At 39.1% G+C, this 20,594-nt stretch overlaps 1 protein-coding gene across 4 annotated transcripts in view; it reads left to right on the forward strand.

The window, feature by feature from the left end:
- Scfd1 (sec1 family domain containing 1) overlaps positions 1 to 19,876 on the forward strand; it is a 72,409-nt gene extending 52,533 nt beyond the window's left edge. For 3 of the 4 annotated variants that reach the window (XM_060387457.1, XM_060387455.1, XM_060387456.1), the window contains 8 exons: positions 251 to 313; positions 1,977 to 2,052; positions 5,868 to 5,921; positions 9,711 to 9,763; positions 11,766 to 11,799; positions 12,638 to 12,703; positions 14,006 to 14,074; positions 19,680 to 19,876. In XM_060387457.1, the coding sequence (XP_060243440.1) occupies positions 251 to 313; positions 1,977 to 2,052; positions 5,868 to 5,921; positions 9,711 to 9,763; positions 11,766 to 11,799; positions 12,638 to 12,703; positions 14,006 to 14,074; positions 19,680 to 19,703 (439 nt within the window). In that variant the 3' untranslated portion in view covers positions 19,704 to 19,876. The other variant, XM_060387458.1, reaches the window with a different exon arrangement.
- Positions 19,877 to 20,594: the final 718 nt, after the last annotated feature.

Consider the following 20,594-nt stretch of genomic DNA (forward strand, 5'->3'; position numbering starts at 1 on the left):
GTGTGAAGGGGTGTCCACCTGGGTCTTGTTCATCATCATCCGGGAAGAGGAGAGCCCTCCCATCGGGGCTGCAGTTCCGGCTCCGCTGGAATCTCAGGTTTTGATGCTAGCTGTGATGTAATTAGTGGAAGAAAAATTAATCATTTAAAGAAGTGTCCGCTTCTTTGAAGTTATTAACCAGTATATTTTTAATGCCAAGGTACAGGATGATAACTATCCATTTGTAAATATAAGCCTTCTTATTTCATAGGGCTTTTGCCAAGATGGCCTCAACTCCTGCCAGCTGTGGAAACCCTACCACTAAACCAATGGGGTAAGTATTTTAGTAATGTTGATTGAATCTCTGTACTTCAGACTTGAAAGGTTCATGTCTTAAAAACGTAATATCTGACACCTTCCATAATTTCATTTTAATACAGAATGTCACCATTTTTCTGGCTTTCTAGGGTAATTTTACTTATTCTTTTTAAATGTAAGAAAATATCTTTCACAAAGTATGAGCCTTTGGTCTTCAGAATTCTGTGCTTAAAACTATTTTGTATTGCTCTTGATAGATATAACAGATTTTTAAAGCTACTCAAGACCTAACAAATCCAGTCTTCAGGGCTGGGAAAGACACTTCCCTCTAGAGTCGCAAGGGAGCCCATGGGTTCTTAACTGGGGAGTGCCGGCCCCTTTGGAGGCCAAGTGATCCTTTCACAGTGCCTGCCTGTCAGATATCCTGTATATCAGCTATTTACATTACAATTCATAACAGTAGCGGATTTGCAGTTATGAAGTAGCAACGAAAATAACTTTAAGGTTTGGGGTCACCACAGCATGGGGAACTGTATGAAAGGGGACAGCTAGGAAGGTTGAGAGCCACTGTTATAGAGACTGCTGTAGTGTTTATGAGGTTTCCAATTTGCAGAACAAGACAAATCTAGCTACTCTTTTCTCTATCATACACATTTCTAATTTCCTAACTTAAATTTGAAAGCTAGAAAGAATGTTTCAAGGGTCCAGCTGGCCTCCCCTCCGGAGGATGCTATATAGGTGGCCCTGAACCCTGCCACCCCATTCACAGTTGCCTGGCATAAGGAACGGTTTCAGAGCCCACAGCCCGTCAAACATTACTTATTTTGGTTCTGTAAATCGAGGATTTCCATTCTGCCCCTCTTAATTGCTCAGGGGAGAAAGGACAGCATAAGAGAAAGGAAAATAATTCCTATGATTTTATAAATAAATATCCCAGTGTTGTGCTTTTACATCATATAAAACAGATAGAGCCTAAGTCTCCTTACATGTTTTATACTTGAGGATATTAATAAACATGCTGTATGAAAATATTGGCTAAATTAAAAACAGTGCTTAGCTTTCTTATGTAGTGTAGAGTGGCTCTCCTCTTGCAAAGTGTCTTTTGTTTGGTGTAAGAGACTTTGAAGCAGAACTATAAACCTAAAATTATTGGCATCCTTTGTGCATGTTAGAAGTTCTCAACTGAGGCAACACTCACTGTTTATGGTGCTTAACATGTTTACATGGTAGGTTTTCTGTGTGTGGAGGGGAGATGGTACACATGACGTAATGAGATCCAGCTGGTGTGATATGGAGATCACAATCTTGACCTTTAATATTGATAGGCAATATAGTGATATATGTGATGGAACTCCACAAGCAAAGTCTGAATTGCTAGTTTTCATCTGATTATTTTTGCATTAAAACAGTCAGAAAGAAACTATGGGTAAGGCTACGCAATTGTTGTTTATATAGAGGGCATCTCTTTATATCATTTGTAGTGATTATCACTTTTATTAAGTAAAACTGCAGCAGTGATGTCCATGGAAGCAGAAATGCTCACGGCCCTTCTGTTGGTGGAAGGTGGTGGCATAGTCAAGATCCTGTGGTGTGGGATCAGGCAAACGTTGTGTCAGCAGCAGACTGTGCAGCAATCTGTATTTAATTCGTCTCTTCCTTTACCTTTTGCCCCTGCCCAGTCTCTTATCCCGAGTCATGAATACAGGATCACAGTTTGTGATGGAAGGCGTGAAGAACCTGGTATTGAAGCAGCAGGTGCGTCCACTTGTCAGAAACGTTCTGCTAACTTTGAAATGTAAATGTTGATAGTTCACTGTCCAAGCAGAGAAATTTCTGGATTTGTTCAGGTAAGAAATATGAGGGAAAAATTAGAACCAAGGGGTCTTTATTGGCATGGTAGGAAAATGAGATTACTTTTTTGTATGTACTTTAGAATTCTATGACTTTATATTGTTTTTTAAGATTTGCTTATTTGAACTTTACTGGCTTTACTTAACTCTTCAGTGTTTGATGTCTTCTCATTTTTGCTTTTATCTCTTGACTTTTATTATTATTATAACTGGAACATCTTTGGTAAATCTAAGATGCAGTGTTTCACATCAGTACCAAGGTGCAGATAGTCCGACATCAATACCAGTGCAGGGTTTGCATCAGTGCTGCCTAGAAGAGGTTTTAGTCTGGTTGTCAGATGCATAGATACCTCTTTTCAGAATTTTCTCTTTCTCTCAACTTCCTCCACAAAGCTTCCTTTTGTTTTCTTGTGGTATTTTTATGTATAATCATTATGTATATTTTATAAATCCCATGGCACTTTGCATAAAGTAGGTTTCTAGTTTCAAAGAACTTTCAAATTTTTTATTTGAAGGAATAAATAACAAATGAACAAATGTTGTTAATAAAGAATAGTGAGAAATCTTCATTTGCTTTGTTGATTAAAAGGCCTTCCAAGCTTTCTTTTCAGATAATGGCATTGTTTCCTGAGTACTTGGGAATACTCTTCTGCCTCAATAAAGGAAATCCTTCATTGTCAACGCCTATCCCTCAGTCTGCTTTTTTTTAACTAGTTCACAGTACTGCCCTGCAGTACCTAAAAATAATATATAAGAGAGTTTAAATTGGTTTGCTAGTAAGTATTTTATTATGGCAACACAAAAATTTATTTTAGAGTTCATGAAATACAAAAATGATCATTTATGACCTAAAATTACTTTCCTTCTTACAACATTTTAAACTGTTAAGAAATCTGTTTTGACATAGACAATTACTTTTAAAAGCAAAAATGGAGCCCGAAGGTGGTGGTGCACTTGGGGACCAGAGGCAGGGGATCTGAGTTCTAGACCAGCCCAGAACTGCGAAGGCTATCCAGAGAAACCTTACCTTGAAAAAACAAAGAAAGAAAAAAAGTAAAAACTGAATTTGTCTGTGGTTACTCCTATTCATAGAACATACCTGCCACTGCCAGTACCATAGTGTTAACAAGGGCAGTGTGGGAAAGTGTTAGTTTTCTTCTGGATGGGTATTCATCTCGGGTTGCTTCACCCCACATTGTAAATTCCCAGAATTAAGAATTTACTTAAGAATCAAAGGGTGTAGACATTTGTAGTTACTCCTAATAAATATTGCCACATTATTCTTAAGAAAGGTCTGTCTGTTTTAGAAGTACAGGTTAAACTCATAGAAGCCCTTTGTGACATGCACTGTCCTGATACCCGCTTATCTAGGGGCACTTGCATTGTGAGGTTCCAGGGGAACTCAAGCAGTAAGCGGCATCAAGGAAGACTGCGTGTAGCAGTCTTCTACAAACATGCTGTAGCTTATGCTGCTTGCGTCCATAAAGGATTTTAATGTCATTATGGAAGCGTATATGGAGCTGGCTCTCTCCCCTTTTTTCTATATTCCAAGAGTGGGACTCAGGTCATGAAGCACCTTTTCCTTCTTGAGCCTTTTCATCAGCACTATAAAGATTGTTTTGAGTTGTTTTTATCAGCATAAACATTGTAAGTTATAAATAAATAAATTAGACAAGAGTTAAATTAGCTAGTAAATTTTTAAAAAGTAGAATTAATGATGTTCAGTTTTCTAGGTCACTAATAATAGTTTTTTTTGTATTTTGTTTTCTGGGCAACATGAGTTTTGTGCATTCTAAATATCAAGCCTCACACAGCCAGTTGAGTGATAATCACAGATTGAAGAGGTTTGTGTGAGAATACAAGAATGTGATGATGGTAGAGGTACGAAGTTGCATGATTTAGAAATCTCCACTGTCTTTGGCTTATCTACCAAAATAATTGTCTTTTAAAAATGAATTGGCAATAAATAAGTTATAAGCAATAGAAATACACCAATTAAACAGGTTAGAAAGACAAACCTGATTGCAATGTATGATCTCTGTTCAAGACTGTTATTTGTAAGAAAATTAAAAATTCCATGCGTCAGAAAAGTTGAGCTGTAAATATTGTATAATAACCGTTCCACGGTATACACAGATGTCACAGTACTGCACTGTACAGTCTAAATGTCAGGCACACTTCAGTAAAGTGAGCAGGGGAGGAGGTGTGCAGTTGATAGGTTTCCTTCTAAAGTCCAGTTACGTTTGGCAGCTACACTGAAATATTTGTGTTCTGCCCAGCAATGACTATGCAAGGGGCTTGTTTTAACACTTCAGGATTGTAGAGAGTGGAGGAAAGCAGATTTGCGTGAGTTTGCAGCTCCCTAGTAAACTGGGCGTGGAAAGATAGATGTGGACATATAACCCTATTTTGTTGATTTTTATTGCCATTAATACACTGTTATTGAAAAGGAAAGTCACTTCATAATATCAGTGTTTATCCCAGCAACAGAGGGAAAACAAAAACAGAGTTGACTTAACCTTGTATGAAGAGACTCGGGGTGCAATTAATTTTCCCCCTTTGTTTACTGAGACAGGGCTCACACAATGTGAGCTGGCCACTAACTCATGGCAGTCCTGCCTTCACCTGCAGAGTGCTGGGATTACAGGGATGAGCCAAGACACCTGACTGCTCTTTACAGTTATTAAACTTTTACTTACACAAAGAACACCTTGGTAAAGTGTCAGTTGGTGACAGATATCCATTGTTTTCATAAGCACTGTGACTTCTGTCTTTGAAGATGTGTTTCCTTCCTCATTCTCTATAGCTGAAGGTTTCTCTTCGTCATATGGCAATTTATAAACACTGACTGATAAAGCAGAGGTAGTAGATTCTTTTCATCAGTTTGTAGAGACCATGGGAAATCTTTTGTTCAGTTTTTTGTTTGTTTGTTTTTTGAGGCAGGGTTTCTCTGTGCAACAACCCTGGCTGTCCTGGGACCACTCTCTGTAGACCAGGCTGGCCTCACAGAGATCTTCCTGCCTCTGCCTCCCAAGCACTGAGATTAAAGGCATGCGCCACCACGCCCAGCTAGACCATGGAAAATGTAAGAAAGAATTATTTGTAATTTTGCCTAGGAAGACAGTTTTCTCAAGTTGTCACACACTTGTTAGCAAACATGTCATCATAGCAAACATGTCAGCTATCAAATACAGAATAAGATATAATTATACCAGTTTGAAAATCTGTTATGGTACTTGAAGATTCATCATAAAATACAGCTTAAATGCCTAAATTTCTATGGATTTTTAGAGTAAAAAGATGGCTCCTGATTGTTACACTTTTTCCTGTATTCTTTCTGTACTGTACAGCTCGGGCTGTACATTAAAACTCAGAAAGGAGAGTGAAAGTTGTGTGTAAAGCAAGAAGGAAACAGAAAGTCTTCAGCTTTGTATTATTCCTTGCCCCAGAAGTTGTTTTGAATTTCTCTTACTTATTATTGTGTATGTGCTGGAGTATTGGCGTGTCTGCCGCAGCATGTATTGGAGGCCAGAAGATTGGAAGAAGCTTTCACACAGAGTTCTGCACGCATGGGGAACTTGGGTGCTGAGGTTGCTGACATCAGGCACGCCAAGCAAGTGTGCACACAGACTTAGTGGGTACTTACTGAAAGGCCAGCATGCTTATAGGGTGAGCAAGGGTTTCCTCCAGTATTGAACAAAATTCTAATGTCTTTCACAGAATCTACCCGTTACTCGAATTCTGGACAACCTCATGGAGATGAAGTCAAACCCTGTAAGTAAAACTTACTTTATATAAATTCTTGCACATATCAAACCAACTGATATGAAAGGTGATAAATCCAAATTGACCCATTTGTGCTCCTAATTACTGCAGAGTATGTGAGAGAGAAAAAGGAGTCCATATTCTCAGTGACATGTTTTTAGCCATTAGCACAGATTTGTGGCACATAGAACCGGGTTCTTCTTGGCTACTGCAACCATTCTCACTGGTTCCCATCTGAATTAAATATATACTAAATCTTACATGTTAATCTTAATACATTCTGAGGAACGTGTTTCTATAAATGAAAAAGAATCAGTGTTCATCAGTAATGTAAGGAGAAATGGACCAATTTAAGAAAATTAAATTAGGAGAGAAATACGTAATAAAACTTCTGAGTATTTCACATGGCAATAAATTCCGTTGGGCCAAAACAAGTAAATAAATAAAAAAGTGTTGGCTGAATAAATAATACATAAATTTCGTTAGCAGTTGCTTGACATGTAGTTTTCCAAACTATCTGTTGGACAGAGGTGACTTTAAAAGCTGTCATCATTTCTAATTGTCTGAGAAAGCGCCAGATTGATTTCCAGAGTGGTTGTACAAGTTTACGTTCCCACCAGCAATGGAAGAGGGTTCCCCTTTCTCCACATCCTCTCCAGCATGTGTTGTCACTTGAGTTTTTTATCTTAGCCATTCTGATGGGTGTAAGATGAAATCTCAGGGTTGTCTTGATTTGCATTTCCCTGATGACTAAGGATGTTGAGCATTTCTTTGTTTCTCTGCCATTCAATATTCCTCTGTTGAGAATTCTCTGTTTAGCTCTGTACCCCAGTTTTTAATTGGATTACTTGATTTGTTGGTGTTTAACTTCTTGAGTTCTTTATATATTCTGGATATTAGCCCTCTGTCAGATATAGGATTGGTGAAGATCCTTTCCCAGTCTGTAATCTGTCGTTTTGTTCTGATGACAGTGTCCTTTGCTTTACGTAAGCGTTTCAGTTTCATGAGGTCCCATTTATTGATTGTTGATCTTAGAGCCTGTGCTGTTGGTGTTCTGTTCAGGAAGTTGTCTCCTGTGCCAATGTGTTCAAGGCTCTTCCCCACTTTTTCTTCTAACAGGTTTAGTGTGTCTGTTTTTTATGTTGAGGTCTTTTACCCACTTGTGCTTTAATTTTGTGCAGGATGATAAATATGAATCTTTGCATTTTTCTACATGTAGGCATCCAGTTAGACCAACACCACAGTGCTTCCTTAAGGTCCAGCTATACCACTCCTAGGTACATATGCTCAAATACATAACAAGGACATTTTTGCTCAACCACATTCATAGCAGCTTTATTTGTAATAGCCAGAATTTGGAAACAACCCAGATGTCCCTCAACTGAGGAATGGATACAGAAATTGTACATTTACACAATGGAATACTCCTCAGCAATGAAAAACAAGGAAATCATGAAGTTTGCAGGCAAATGGTGGGAACTAGAAAAGATCATCCTGAGTGAGGTATCCCAGAAGCAGAAAGACACACATGGTATATACTCACTTATAAGTGGATATTAGACATATGATATAGGATAAACAATAAATTTTGTTCACCTAAAGAAGCTAAGCAAGAGGGAGGACTCTGGCTAAGATGCTCAATCCTTACTCAGAAAGGCAAATGGGATGGGCACCAGAAGAGGGAGAAAAAGGGAACAGGACAAGAGCCTACGACAGAGGGCCTTTGAAAGACTGTACCCAGCAAGGTATCAAAGAGACTCATAGCCCACCTTTGGGCAGAGTGCAGGGAATCTTGTGAAAGAAGGGGGAGATAGAAAGACCTGGAGAGGGCAGGAGCTCCATAAGGAGAGCAACAGAACAAAAAAAATCTGGGCACAGGGATCTTTCTGAGACTGATACTTCAACCAAGGACCATGCATGCAGATAACCTAGAACCCCTGCACAGATATGGACCCTGGCAGCTCAGTGTCCAAGTGGGTTTCATAGTAATGGGAACAGGGACTGTCTCTGACAGAAACTCAGTGGCTGGCTCTTTGATCACCTCCCCCTAATAGGGGAGCAGCCTTGCCAGGCCACAGAGGAAGACAATGCAGCCAGTCCTGATGAGATCTGATAAGCTAGGGTCAGATGGGGGGAGAGGAGGACTTTCCCTATCAGTGGACTTGGGGAGGGGCATGGGAGGAGACGAGGGAGGAAGGGGTGGGATTGAGAGGGGTAGGGGAGGGGCTACAGCTGGGATACAAAGTGAATAAACTGTAATTTATAAAAAAAATAAATAAATTCATATATATATATAAAGCTGTCATGTTTCAGCAGCCAAGGAAGTGGGTATCACATGAGTTGGTGCAGAATGGCATCTTGAATCTCCCTCATCAGAACTTACTTTAAATTCATCTGAAGTGCTGTAGCCTTGGCAGTGAGGCTGAGGATTTCAGACTTGAAAAAAAATGAAAACTATTTAGACCAATGTGACTCTTTAGTAATTGTTAAAACATGGTCATGAAAATTAGCAAAAACAAATTTTAAATTTACACATGTAGAAGCTAAAACAGTAGAGAATGTGTACTTGCTGTTATGAAAGTTACAGGGAAATTATATGCCGTGATAAACTTAAGATTCTTATATTTAAGTATCTGTATAGATGGAAGTAATATATAAGCAGTTGTAATTGAGTTTGTCACCGACTCCTATGAATTTGTGACCAGTTGTCTTAGAAAATGCTTTATTTTGGGCACTATGCATCTGAAAGATGGCCCAAGCATAATAAAGGTCAGAATACAAATGAATGTAAAAATGCAGATGACAAATCCATTAAGGGTTAAGGACACTTAGGGTGCTTTGTTATTGGTCTTTGTCTTGATATTTTGGTATCAAGTTAGTTAGACTGATAACTAAAATACAGGTACATTGATTGTGTACCTGTGTGGCAGGAACCACTCAGCAAATTCTTACCTTATAAATTAATTCTCAGTTAAACCATCCAAGAAAAGTTCTATTTTTATTATTCTTATTTTATAGTTAAGGAAAGTGATACAAATGAGGTTAATTAACTTGCTAGGGGTTATATGGATGATAAATAGCAATTTGGGGATTTTTCTGAGGCCAGCTCTTCTGCTATTATGTTATATTGGTTAGTATAGGAATTGTGCGCGCTTCACAAACTAACACAATCATAGAGTGAAAACCATTGCAGATCATTTAACACAGGAAGAAGGATGACCAGGAGACCTGTGGCTGCTTCAGGCAGCAGAATTGAAATCTAGTCCTGCTCCTCCCACCTCCTGCCTCAGACTAGTTGCTGCCGCTCCTTCTCCGTGCTCCAGACTTAACACAGCATGCAACTGTGTATGTCTGGTCCCCAACCTTGCATGTAGAAGACTGATCCTTGTATGTATTGTGTGTTCTGTATATTGAGTGAAATCAGGGACACAGAAAGACAAAGCCCCTGGACATTAGCACTACATGCCTAGGTGGGCTCATGTCCTACAGTTGCTGTTCCTGTTGCTAAGTATGTGGCCTTAGAAAAGTCGCATCGTCTCCTGTTATCTCAGCTTCCCCATCTAAAACTGAGATCATAATAGGAGCTGCCAGCAGAACTGAGGAGTAGGGCATGGTTTCCTGGAAAGCACTGCAAATATACCTTATTAACGCATAGTAACATCTCATTAAGGATTAGAGTCAGTTGTACGCATTCTGTGAAATTGGAAGATTTGTTACAGTCAAATACTGTGCTGAACTATGACCTTCTAAACAGAAATTGATAGTCTTGGTAATATGTTTTATTTTTGTTTTTAATAGGAAACTGATGATTATAGATATTTTGATCCCAAAATGCTGCGGAGCAATGACAGGTAAGGAGCTTTTATCTTGGGTGGTGTTTGTTATGGGTTTTCCCTCTGAGAATGGAAATAATGTTGTATTATAAGACAGCCTGCTTTTTACTAGAATTCTAACCATGGGAGACCAGTTAAAAACAGTATGTATTTTAATCTCTTTGAGAGATAATCACTGGTAATTATGATTACTATCTTGTTATTTTTCTTTAGTATGCACTCAGAAAAAATTTAGCTGCTTACTATTTATGAACTGGTATTATCATAAAGTGGAAGAAAAGTGTTTTTAAATGAAAATAGTTATTGGACTAAATGAAGAGAAAATAGCTCTGTGATGGAAGCAGTGGTTTAAGATGTGGTGGCACTTTGTTATGTTCTGGCAAGCCACGTCCCTGACAACCATGTCTATAAAAGCATTTTGTGTTAGTGAAACCATCCACTGTATAATTTCTGCATTTTATGAAAGACACAATATGGTGATTTACATTGGTTATGTAAACATTTCAATAGATAATTCATGGTAGTATGAAAAACAATCTAAAATACAGATACCGAATAGGCCGATTTAGAAAGAAGTAACTGGATGCCCCTAGCAGTAAAACCTCAGGAGCAAGTTCTTGCCTGTACCTGATGTTGCACCCTTTTTGTTGCCCTTCTCCCAAGCATTCAGTGTCCTGGGTGCCTGGGCAAATAATTGAGCTGCTAGATTATCAAATTGTTTGGTAATTTCAAGTGTTATTCTCTCTTTCTTTCTTTCTTTCTCTTTCTTTCTTTCTTTCTTTCTTTCTTTCTTTCTTTCTTTCTTTCTTTCTTTCTTTCTTTCCTTTCTTCTCTCTCTCTTTCCTTTCGCAGGATGCTGTTACATAAGAAATCCTAATAGTAGCTGTCACTGCCCGGAGAGAGTTTGACAGCAAATGGTAGAACAGGGCAATGAGTACTGACCTTGAGTGGGACAGGGTCTTCCAGTGATGGGATATTTGTACATACACCAAAACCCAGGGTCACTCGCTTCAAAAGAGAATGTGTAACTCTTGTCTGTACTAGTAATTCTTGACTACACATACCTAAGCAGCAGCCATGGAAGCTGAGGATGTTTAACCCTAAATGAAGCACTCATTATCATGTGTGATAATGAGAAGGGATGTCATCGCTAAGACTAACAGGCTCAGAGCATTGATTCAGCAGCCTTTTCCTATGCTGTCCTATCCCAAACCATGGTCATTAAAAAGTCATGATACTGTGCTATTTAAATCTTAGTTCTCACTGTCTTCTCTCTACCTCCGAAGAACTTAAACCTCTAGAATTAACACTATTGAGACATTTTGATCAGAGGACATCTATCTCTTTCTGTAGAGTATAGAACCTTTAAACAGGCCATAGAAGTGAGAAAAGATGGTAGAGGTCTACTCACCCACTAAACAGTCTACATTTGAGGAAACTGAAATTCTCCTTACCGCACTGTGCATTCCTGGGTTATGTAATACTCAAATACAAATCCAATCTGTAAAAACGAGGAAAGATGTGTTTAGCAAAGATTTCTCAGAGGCCAGTGAAGTATTTTAAAAAATATATGATGTGTGATAAATAAGAAGCTAAAGCAGAATGCAGATCTCTCCTCGCACTTTCGCTGCCCAGACTGAGGTACACACAAAGGTTCACTCAGATTTTCTGCAAAAGATGACCGCAAGCTCTGTTAGTGTTTGAGTGTGGAGAAAGTAACTTGCTTTATTGCTTCACCTGCCCCCAACTTCCTTTCCTTTGCTTAGAGGCTATTGATCAGCCTTCTACAATTTATTTCAAGGTTGTTAGTGGGTTGTCCCATTCCCTTTTAGACATTGAGATGTCTACCTTCTAGCTCCTTCCTCTACAAAACTGAAGAGCCCCCTGCTTCCCAAGAAGGTGGACCTGGAGTACCTTCTTAATGCTGCTCACAGGCGCACAGGAATGTGCACCCCATTCCCATCCTATCCATAAAAGAAGCCAAGGATGAGATTTTCAGTGCACTTTCTCTTTATTGCAGCTCAGTTCCTAGGAACAAAAGTCCATTCCAAGAGGTAAGTTTCACATAAAACTTCTCCGCTCCTAGAAAGATAACGTAACAGTAGTCCTGAGGAGAGCATAGCTTGTGATCAGTGAATGATCACCCAGGTAAATTCAACTCTGCACACCTGAGATAAGACCTTAAAGTCTTCAGCAACTGCATTGCTCTGGTTTGCTTTCTTTTTTTAATGTTTTTATTATCATTCATTACAATTTTTTCAAATTGTATCCTGGCTGTGACCCCCTCCCTCATCTCCTCCCAATCCCACCCTCCCTCCCACTTCTCCTCCCATGCCCCTCTCCTAGTCCACTAATAGGGGAGGTCCTCTTCCATCTGACCCTAGCCTATCAGGTCTCATCAGGACTGGCTGCTTTGTCTTCCTTTGTGGACTGGCAAGGCTGCACCCCCAAAGGGGAGGTGATCAGAGAGCCAGCCACTAAGTTCATGTCAGAGAAAGCTGCTGTTCCCCTTAGCGTGACAAAATAGCAGAAAAAGGAGTCTTTTGGATTGAATTGAGAATTTTACATGTGGAATTTCTACACTGATGCTCATTTGAATAAAGACGCTTCTTGTTGTGAGTGGCGTGATGAAGTTGCGCGTCAGGTTTTCCAGTGTCTCTGTGTACAGCAAAACATAAAAGTTCAAAACTAACTGTTAGAGAAAGCTCTTTGCTCTTATTTTCTATTACTTAATTGAATAATGCAGTTAGACTGAAATAGCAAAGGGGCCTAGAGTGCAGCCTCTAGTAGTCTAACCTCGGTTTAAGAAGATTCCACACTAAAAGCCATGTTGCTTGAAAATTAACATGCTCGTAACTGTTTTTCACCCTTTTCCTCCATTTGCGTTTTTAGGCCATTGTCTTTGTGGTAGGAGGAGGCAACTATATTGAATATCAGAATCTTGTGGACTACATAAAGGTACCGTTGAGCCATCTCATTCTGTCACTTAGTCATGTCAGTTTCACGTCATAAAAGTGTTAGCATTGTCCTGCGCCTTCCACCTCTGCATGACTACTTTCCAAGAGGGATTTTTTTAAAGTTCTACTTGTGAGCAAGACACAGTGGCACATGCTTGGAGTCCCAGCTACTTGGGAGGCTGAGGCAAGAGGATGACTAGAGCCCAGGGGTTCGGGGCCATTTGAGGCCCCATGGCAAAACTGCATCTGCTATAAAATAGTAAAATGCTGTATACAGAGAAAATTACCAATTTGCTTGTTTTCTTGTCTACTAAAATTGTACTGAACTAGAAAAAATATATCATTTTGATATTAAGTATTTGGGTGCTCTCTTGATACACTCGTAAATATTTAGAGTCCTCAAATTCCTCCTACAAGATTTGTCTGCCTTGAGATGATTTATAGAATTCATTTACCTGAATTATACATGCTTTTCATCTTATCAACTTATATCAGCAACATACTTCTAAAAAGCATTTAAGGTAGCAAATTAGAAGTAGAATCCTACTCCAAGCCGTGAATGACAGAAAACTTAAAAATTCATGAAGCAGTGAGCCTAATTTGACAACCAAAATAAAGTAGAATGTATGTAATCGCTGGAGGATTAGCTGTTGTTACATAATAAAATAGCATTTTATAATTGCTCAGTTGTTGGTGTATGGTTGGTCCTATGTCCTCATTACATAAAGCATTAATAGAAACTGTGACAGGGGAGCCCATAGCTCCCAGGAATCACACATGACTGCTTGTCTTCTGTCATGCACACTAACACATTTGTAAGACTCTCTGTCGGGAGCTTCCCGTTGTGCATAAGGAAGGGCTATATTCTGCACATGTGCACATGTGCAGGCTTAAGAACAAGTTTGTACTGGAATACTTGGTAAGATGGGTTTCTTTAAATTACCCCTGATTCGTTAGACAACACAAATGATGAGTATTTTTGCTATTTATTGTTTTTCTATTATATAGATGTCGTGAAAGATTTGAAGACACGTGCTGCATCATGTAGAAAGCTTAGCCATGCTGGGGAGAAGGAAGAAAAATCATTCTTGTGCCCACTTCACCACCTTATTCCTGTTTATTTGTGCAGTTTAGGATGTACGCATAACACACATTTTTAAATCTAACACCACCACCAGGCAAAAGACTTTTAAGAATAATCCCTCTCCCCAGAATGCCCAGCAGGCTCATACCTTTTCCGGGGACCGTTTATACTCTTTCTCATGACACACTTACATCTGCATTCTCTGTCTGCTGTTCACAGGCAAAGCAAGGCAAGCATATTTTATATGGCTGCAGTGAGCTTTTTAATGCTACACAGTTCATAAAACAGGTAAAGTATGCCTTTATAGTTTGTTTCTCGTAGCATCACCCAAGTTGCTGTTGAGTCTCTCCCCTTTGAAGGCTATCACTTATTCAGTTGAATTTAAATCAACTAAAACATAACCTCATTTAGCTATAAGTTTCACCATGAATATAAAGACAATTCTGGCAGGTAACATTTTAATAAGGTTAACAATCCATTTGAAAAGGTAATTATTTAAAATTGAAGTATCTAAGTGAGCCCAAATGAATTCAGCATTTCCTATATGCTGTCCACATTTCTGGCATTGCCAGGCATGTCCTTTTTGGGGCTCAGAATTCCTTTGTTGATCAATAATGTATGCTCAGTTGCTATAATTATATATGAACTTGAAAGTTAATGGCAATCATAGCTGAGTGTGCTGTCTCCATACAGTCCTTTAAGCATCATTCCTGCTAACATCCTCAGTAATTGATCCTACCTTTCTCTTATTTGTTACACCCAGTAGCCTGCTCAGTAATGTCTAAATGTCAACATTTGGGGGTATAGGTAAAGGAGGTATAGCTTACCACTATCACCCTCCAGCCCCTGAAATTGCCCTACGATTTTAGGAACCAACTCAGGCCAAGACATGATTCATGGTTGCCATGCTGAGAAGAATTTAAGGACTAATGAGTTTATGCGGCAGAAGGTGAAGATTTTCTTCAAGACATTTTGTAGCAGACTGAAGCAGGGGGTTAGGCAAAGGAAAGGTGTTCAGAAGAGAATAAGGCACCCCTGAGAATGTGGGTGTGGCATCTCAAACATGAGTCACAAGTAACAAACCAAGGTGTATTTTTTTATTAGAAATTCTCAGAGAATTTCATACATGTGTGCATGTATGAAATTCTCAGAGAATTTCATACATGTGTGCATGTACCTCGATCATGTCTGACAACATCCCAACCCTTGTTTTCACATTTTTTACCTTAGTGGAAAATTTTCAAACATACAGAACAATTGAAGAGACTTTGCAGTTTAGACTAACCAAGGGGGCTCAGTTTAGTTATCTTTTCAATGAACTGGCAATTTTGTTACTTTTCTCAATTATTTTTCTTCTCTCATTTGGTTTTTACTCTATAGTGTTTACTGTAGTTCCCTTAATTTTGTTCTTTTCCTAGCCTTCTTAAACTGGAAATATAAGTTCGGTTCTAATCTAAAACTCAGGGTTTAAACTATTAAGTTTAAATGCCTGGACCTGTGTTAGCTTTGTTCAAAAACTTTGCTGTACTTTCATGAAGTTTGAAATATTTGTAATTTACATTGTGATTTATTCTGTAGCCCAAATATTGTAGGTCTGTTTTTTTTTTAATTTTCTGATGTTTCTATAACTAATTATAGTCATAGAACATATTCACCTGTTTTAAATGTATTAGAATTTATTTTATGGTCCAACATATGGTCTGTGATGCTAAGTTTTCCATGTTTACTTTAAAAAAAGAGTGATCTTCCCCAGAAGTGTAGGTTCTCAGCTTTAGTCAGTGTAACACTACTCAGATTCTGTGTGGTTCATCTTTTCCCGTGAGTGGGTGTAGGTGTCCTCTGTCATGTGATGAGAGGTATTTAGATGCTGCCTAGGGGCCTAATATGGTAGCTCATCCTTATAACACCAGCCCTTCAGAGCAGATGGACACAGCTTACAAATGAGCTTGAGCTGTGTAGTAAGATTCTGTCTTTTAAAAAAGAAATTCTGATTATACTTACCAAACTCTTTTTCTTCTTTTAGTTCTATGAGTTGCTACATTGGGTTTTGCTTTGCTTTGTTTCTGCTTTTAAGACAGGATCTTTTTTAGCTCAGGCTAGCCTTTAACTAGGTATATAGCCAAGGATGACCTTCCACCTCTCAAGAACTGGGAATAGAGGTGCTTGTTCAGTTTTCGTGGTACTGAGATCAAATCCTTGCACGTGTTAGGCAAGCACTGCACACACTGAGCACATCCCTAGCACATTGTATGATAGAGATATTAGGTATACAAACACTTAGGATTCATAATCATCGTACAGTCTTCCAGACTTCTAGCTCTGTACAACTCGCATGCACCATCCTGGAAGTGTTCTTTGTCTTAAGTCTACTTTAGCTGATCTCTTCTGCTTTCTGCCTGAGTGTTACAACTTCTTCCACTTATTTATTTTTAAATTATTGGATTTTTTTAAATGTTACTTTATTTTTATTAATTAGAGCTTATTTACTTTGTATCCCAGCTGTAGCCTCATCCCTCATCCCCTCCCAACCCCACCCTCTTTCCCTCCCTCTTCTCCTACACCCCTCTCCCAGCTCAATGATAGGGGAGGTCCTCCTCTGACCCTAGCCTATCAGGTCTCATCAGGAGTGGCTGCATTGTCTTCCTCTGTGAACTGGTAAGGCTGCTTCTCCCTCAGGTGGAGGTGATCAAAGAGCCAGCCAGCCATAGAGTTCATGTCAGAGACAGTCTCTGTTCCTATTATTCGGGAACCCTCTGACACAGAGCTGCCATGGGCTACATCTGTGCAGGGCTTCTAGGTTATCTCCACGCATGATCCTTGGTTGGAGTATCAGTCTCAGAAAAGACCCCTGGGCCCAGATTTTTTTGGTTCAGTTGCTCTTCTTGTGGAGCTCCAGTTCCCTCCAGATCTTTCTATCTCCCCCTTCTTTCATAAGATTCCCTGCACTCTGCCCAAAGTTTGTCTATGAATCTCAGCATATGTTTTGATACCCTGCTGGGCAGAGTCTTTCAGAGGCCCTCTGTGATAGACTCCTGTTCTGTTCCCTCATTTGAGGAATGGATACAGAAATTGTGGTACATTTACACAATGGAATATTATTCAGCAATTAAAAACAAAGAAATCATGAAATTTACAGGCAAATGGTGGGAACTAGAAAAGATCATCCTGAGTGAGGTATCCCAGAAGCAGAAAGACACACATGGTATATACTCACTTATAAGTGGATATTAGACATATAATGTAGGATAATCATACTAAAATCTATACACTTAAGGAAGCTAATCAAGAAGGAGACCCCCTGGGTAAGATGATCAATCTTCATTCAGAAAGGCAGACGAAACGGACATCAGAATTTATTGGATTTTTAAGCAATACATAGTTAGATTTTTTTAAAAAGTTAATCAGTCTTGGGAGTCCTTGCCTTTTAATTAAAGTCTTTGTTACCCCAACATAATTACTGACGTAATTAGCTTTGTGTCTACGGTTTTGCTACTTGTCTTCTGCTTGGGTTCTTTTGTTCTGCCTTCATTTGAATTATCTGCAAACTTCAGCAGTTGCTCTAGCAATCACAATATGTATATATTTATACACTAGAGTTAATACTGTTGTTTACATTAAATACAGAAACTGCAGATCTGACTAATTCTGTCCATGTGCTGTGATTGTATATTTTGCCTCTGCACCAGTGACCTCACAAGACAGTGGGAAATTCACAGTTTTGTTTCAGATGCTCACAGCAATCAGAGGGAAATAGCTTTTTACAGATACTTGATTTTTTTCCATACATTCATGTGTACTTCCAAACTTTGTCTGATGAGCAAAAACATGTTTCAGCATTTACTATAGTTCCCTTGCTTTCTGTCTTTCTGTCTTACTTTTTTCTTAGGCTCTCTTTGTTCTGTACCCCTGGATAGCCCTGTCAGAGCCATAAGGGTATCTTGCTGCCTATAGCCTCCAGTCTTTCTGAGAGGAAGCCAGCAGGCATTTAAGTACTCTCTGGGTGCTCTCAAGGGGTTTTTTTTGTTTGTTTGTTTGTTTGTTTGTTTGTTTGGGTTTGTTTTGTTTTGTTTTTAGATTATGATAAATGTATATGTATCATGTCTTGGATTGTTTTGTTTAGGCAGGTGTTGGGTTTGGGGCGCATGTGGGGGAGGGGCGGTTGATGGTAGTAGGAGAAGCTCATATTACCACAGGGCTGTAGTCCCAGCCTTGAGTAATTACTTTGCTTGTAGAAAACTGAAGTGTCCAAGTGCACCAGGTTTAGGGAATTTTCAACTACGATGGCTTCAAATATTTATGTGCCCAGTTTCTTCCCCCCTTCTCCTGAAACTGTTTCCAAGTCTGGTTGTAGAATCATAGCAATGCTAGAAAATCTCTCCTAGTGATGCTGCTGTGCAGGCTGCGCCACTGCCCGTCAGAGAGGTGTGGCACACAGGGTTTGTACGACAGCTGGTGCAGGTGCAGCCCGAGCAGTGCATCTTCTGGGTCTGCAGCACTGTGCACTGCCTACTCTGCTGAGCCTTCACATCCGGGGCCTGCGAGCTGCTGTTACTTTGGGTACATGTGCCTTTGAGGCCAGAGGTCAGCCTGAGTGTCTTCCCCACTAACCCTCCACCTAGTGGGTTTTTGTTTGTTTTTGTTTTTAAAGATGTATTTATTATGTATTCAATGTCCTGTCTGCAAGTACACCTGCACTAGATCTCTTATGAGCCACCATGTGGTTGCTGGGAATTGAACTCAAGACCCCTGGAAGAGCAGCCCGTGCTCTTAACCTCTGAGCCATCTCTTCAGCACCCGTGTTTTGGTGTTCTAATGAATGAATGCCACTTCTCTGAAGAGTACTGACTTAGGAGTTCACTAAGCAGTTATTTAGTTGGACTCAAACTTTAAATGGTTTTTAATTTAATTTTTTATAATAATTTTTATTCTTTATGTTAATCACAGGCTATTTACTTTGTATCCCAGCCGTAGCCCCCTCCCTCATTCCCTCCCAATCCCACCCCCCTCATCTCCTTGCCCCTTTCCAAGTTAATTTAATTTTTAATTAAAATACTACATCATTTTCTCCTTTCTTTCTCCCTTTCCTCTCTTTAACCCCTCCCATGGTCTCTTGCCTCATACATACATATTCATTCTCATTCTTTCCTAAATACAAATGGCTTAGTCTGTGTAATGTTACTTGTATGCTTATGATTTCAGGGCTCAGTGAGATCCGCCCCTCCCCCCCCCCCCATAAGTTGTTTTTTTTCAGTAGTAGCTCAAATCTCACCCTCTCCCATCCAGGAGAAGTTGGTGGTAGAAATTTTATGGTAGATTCAGAAAAAGTGTATACAGAATCTGCCACATACTTCTTTTTCAGGTTTCTCCCTCACTTGCTGCCCTAAATTCTGCTTTAATTCTTCAGGCAAGATAATCAATTGCAGGATTACTGTCAAGGTCTGTCTGTCTTGTGTAACACCAACTATGGCCTGCCTTTGGGCCAAGAGCTACAAAAACCAGGGAGTCATCTAATGTTTCCCTTCTAGGCGTGAGTCACCTCTAGAACCTTCTTCCTTAAGTTGTTCTCCACTGCCTCTGGGGAGTTGCTTTCTGAGGTCTTGCTAAAGGCTAAACACTGCTGCCTTTAGGGAGTTGCTTCTATAGCCTTCCCAAACTGAAAGTGGCTTTTTATGCCTTTAATAATCTTACAGGAATATAAGAGTATAGGCAAACTTAAGTTATTTACATTTCTCTTTATAGTTTCATACTGAGTTTAATACCAATCACTTTTGCCCAGCGCTTAGCTTAACTTTTGCATTTACCTGCCATGATAGTGTTACATTTGAAAAGCATAACCTAAGTTTTTGTGACCAAAAGTGAAAAATTATATGTATAATTTTTTCTTTCATTTTAGCTGTCACAACTTGGACAAAAATAACACAGAAGAACAATAATGGATGAGCAGTTTGGACAGATGTAAAAAGAGCCAGATGTGTTTTACTCCATAGCAGTGCCCTAACAGTGCAACCTGTCAGAATCACTAATTTTTAAAGAAATTCTATACTTCATAAACTGTATACTAATTAAAATAATAAACCATTTCAGAAATAACAGCTTATTCTTGTTTTAAAAATGAAAACATACATTTGGAAACAAGGAAAGCCCTATGTAAAAGGTACTAAAATAGCCTACAGGTATCAGTTGAAGATGGTGACACACACTAATGTTACTTGAGGAATCCCCACATACATTTTCATTATAACACTCTTCTCCAGTGATTTCCCACATTGCTTCTGGATTTTTAGGTGGAGATTTTAAAACCACTTTAATATGTCTTTTGCCTCTGGTACACTTATATACATTATCAGAATGTATATAGAATGTTGATAGGGCAACATATGATTTCCAATGAACAAACACAAAACACATTTCTGATTGTTCTGTAAAGCAAATAAAACTGTGCAGCATCAGCAGAGAGCAGTAGTTACTCATTCACTACTGTGCACTTGAAATCAGACACTAGGAAGCAGGACACTGAGGTTTGACAGTACCGTAGCTACAGTCTGGAGTAAGATGTTTGTGAGATGTGATGAAAACATCTGTCTCAGGAGTTAAAGACACAGCAGAAATATGTGCAGAACAGGGATAAAACATAAAAGATGTACTAATAGACTTTCTGCATTTCATTACTGATGCACCTACAGGATATTTTAAAATGGTGATCTTGCCATGAAGCCATTGTGATAAATGAAATCATTCTTAGCCTTTTCACATCACTACCTACATTAGGAACCAATAACTGACTGTGTTGGAAAGTAGAGGCATAACT

The sequence above is a fragment of the Meriones unguiculatus genome, chromosome 7 (assembly GCF_030254825.1).
Source record: "Meriones unguiculatus strain TT.TT164.6M chromosome 7, Bangor_MerUng_6.1, whole genome shotgun sequence".
Lineage (NCBI taxonomy): Eukaryota > Metazoa > Chordata > Mammalia > Rodentia > Muridae > Meriones > Meriones unguiculatus.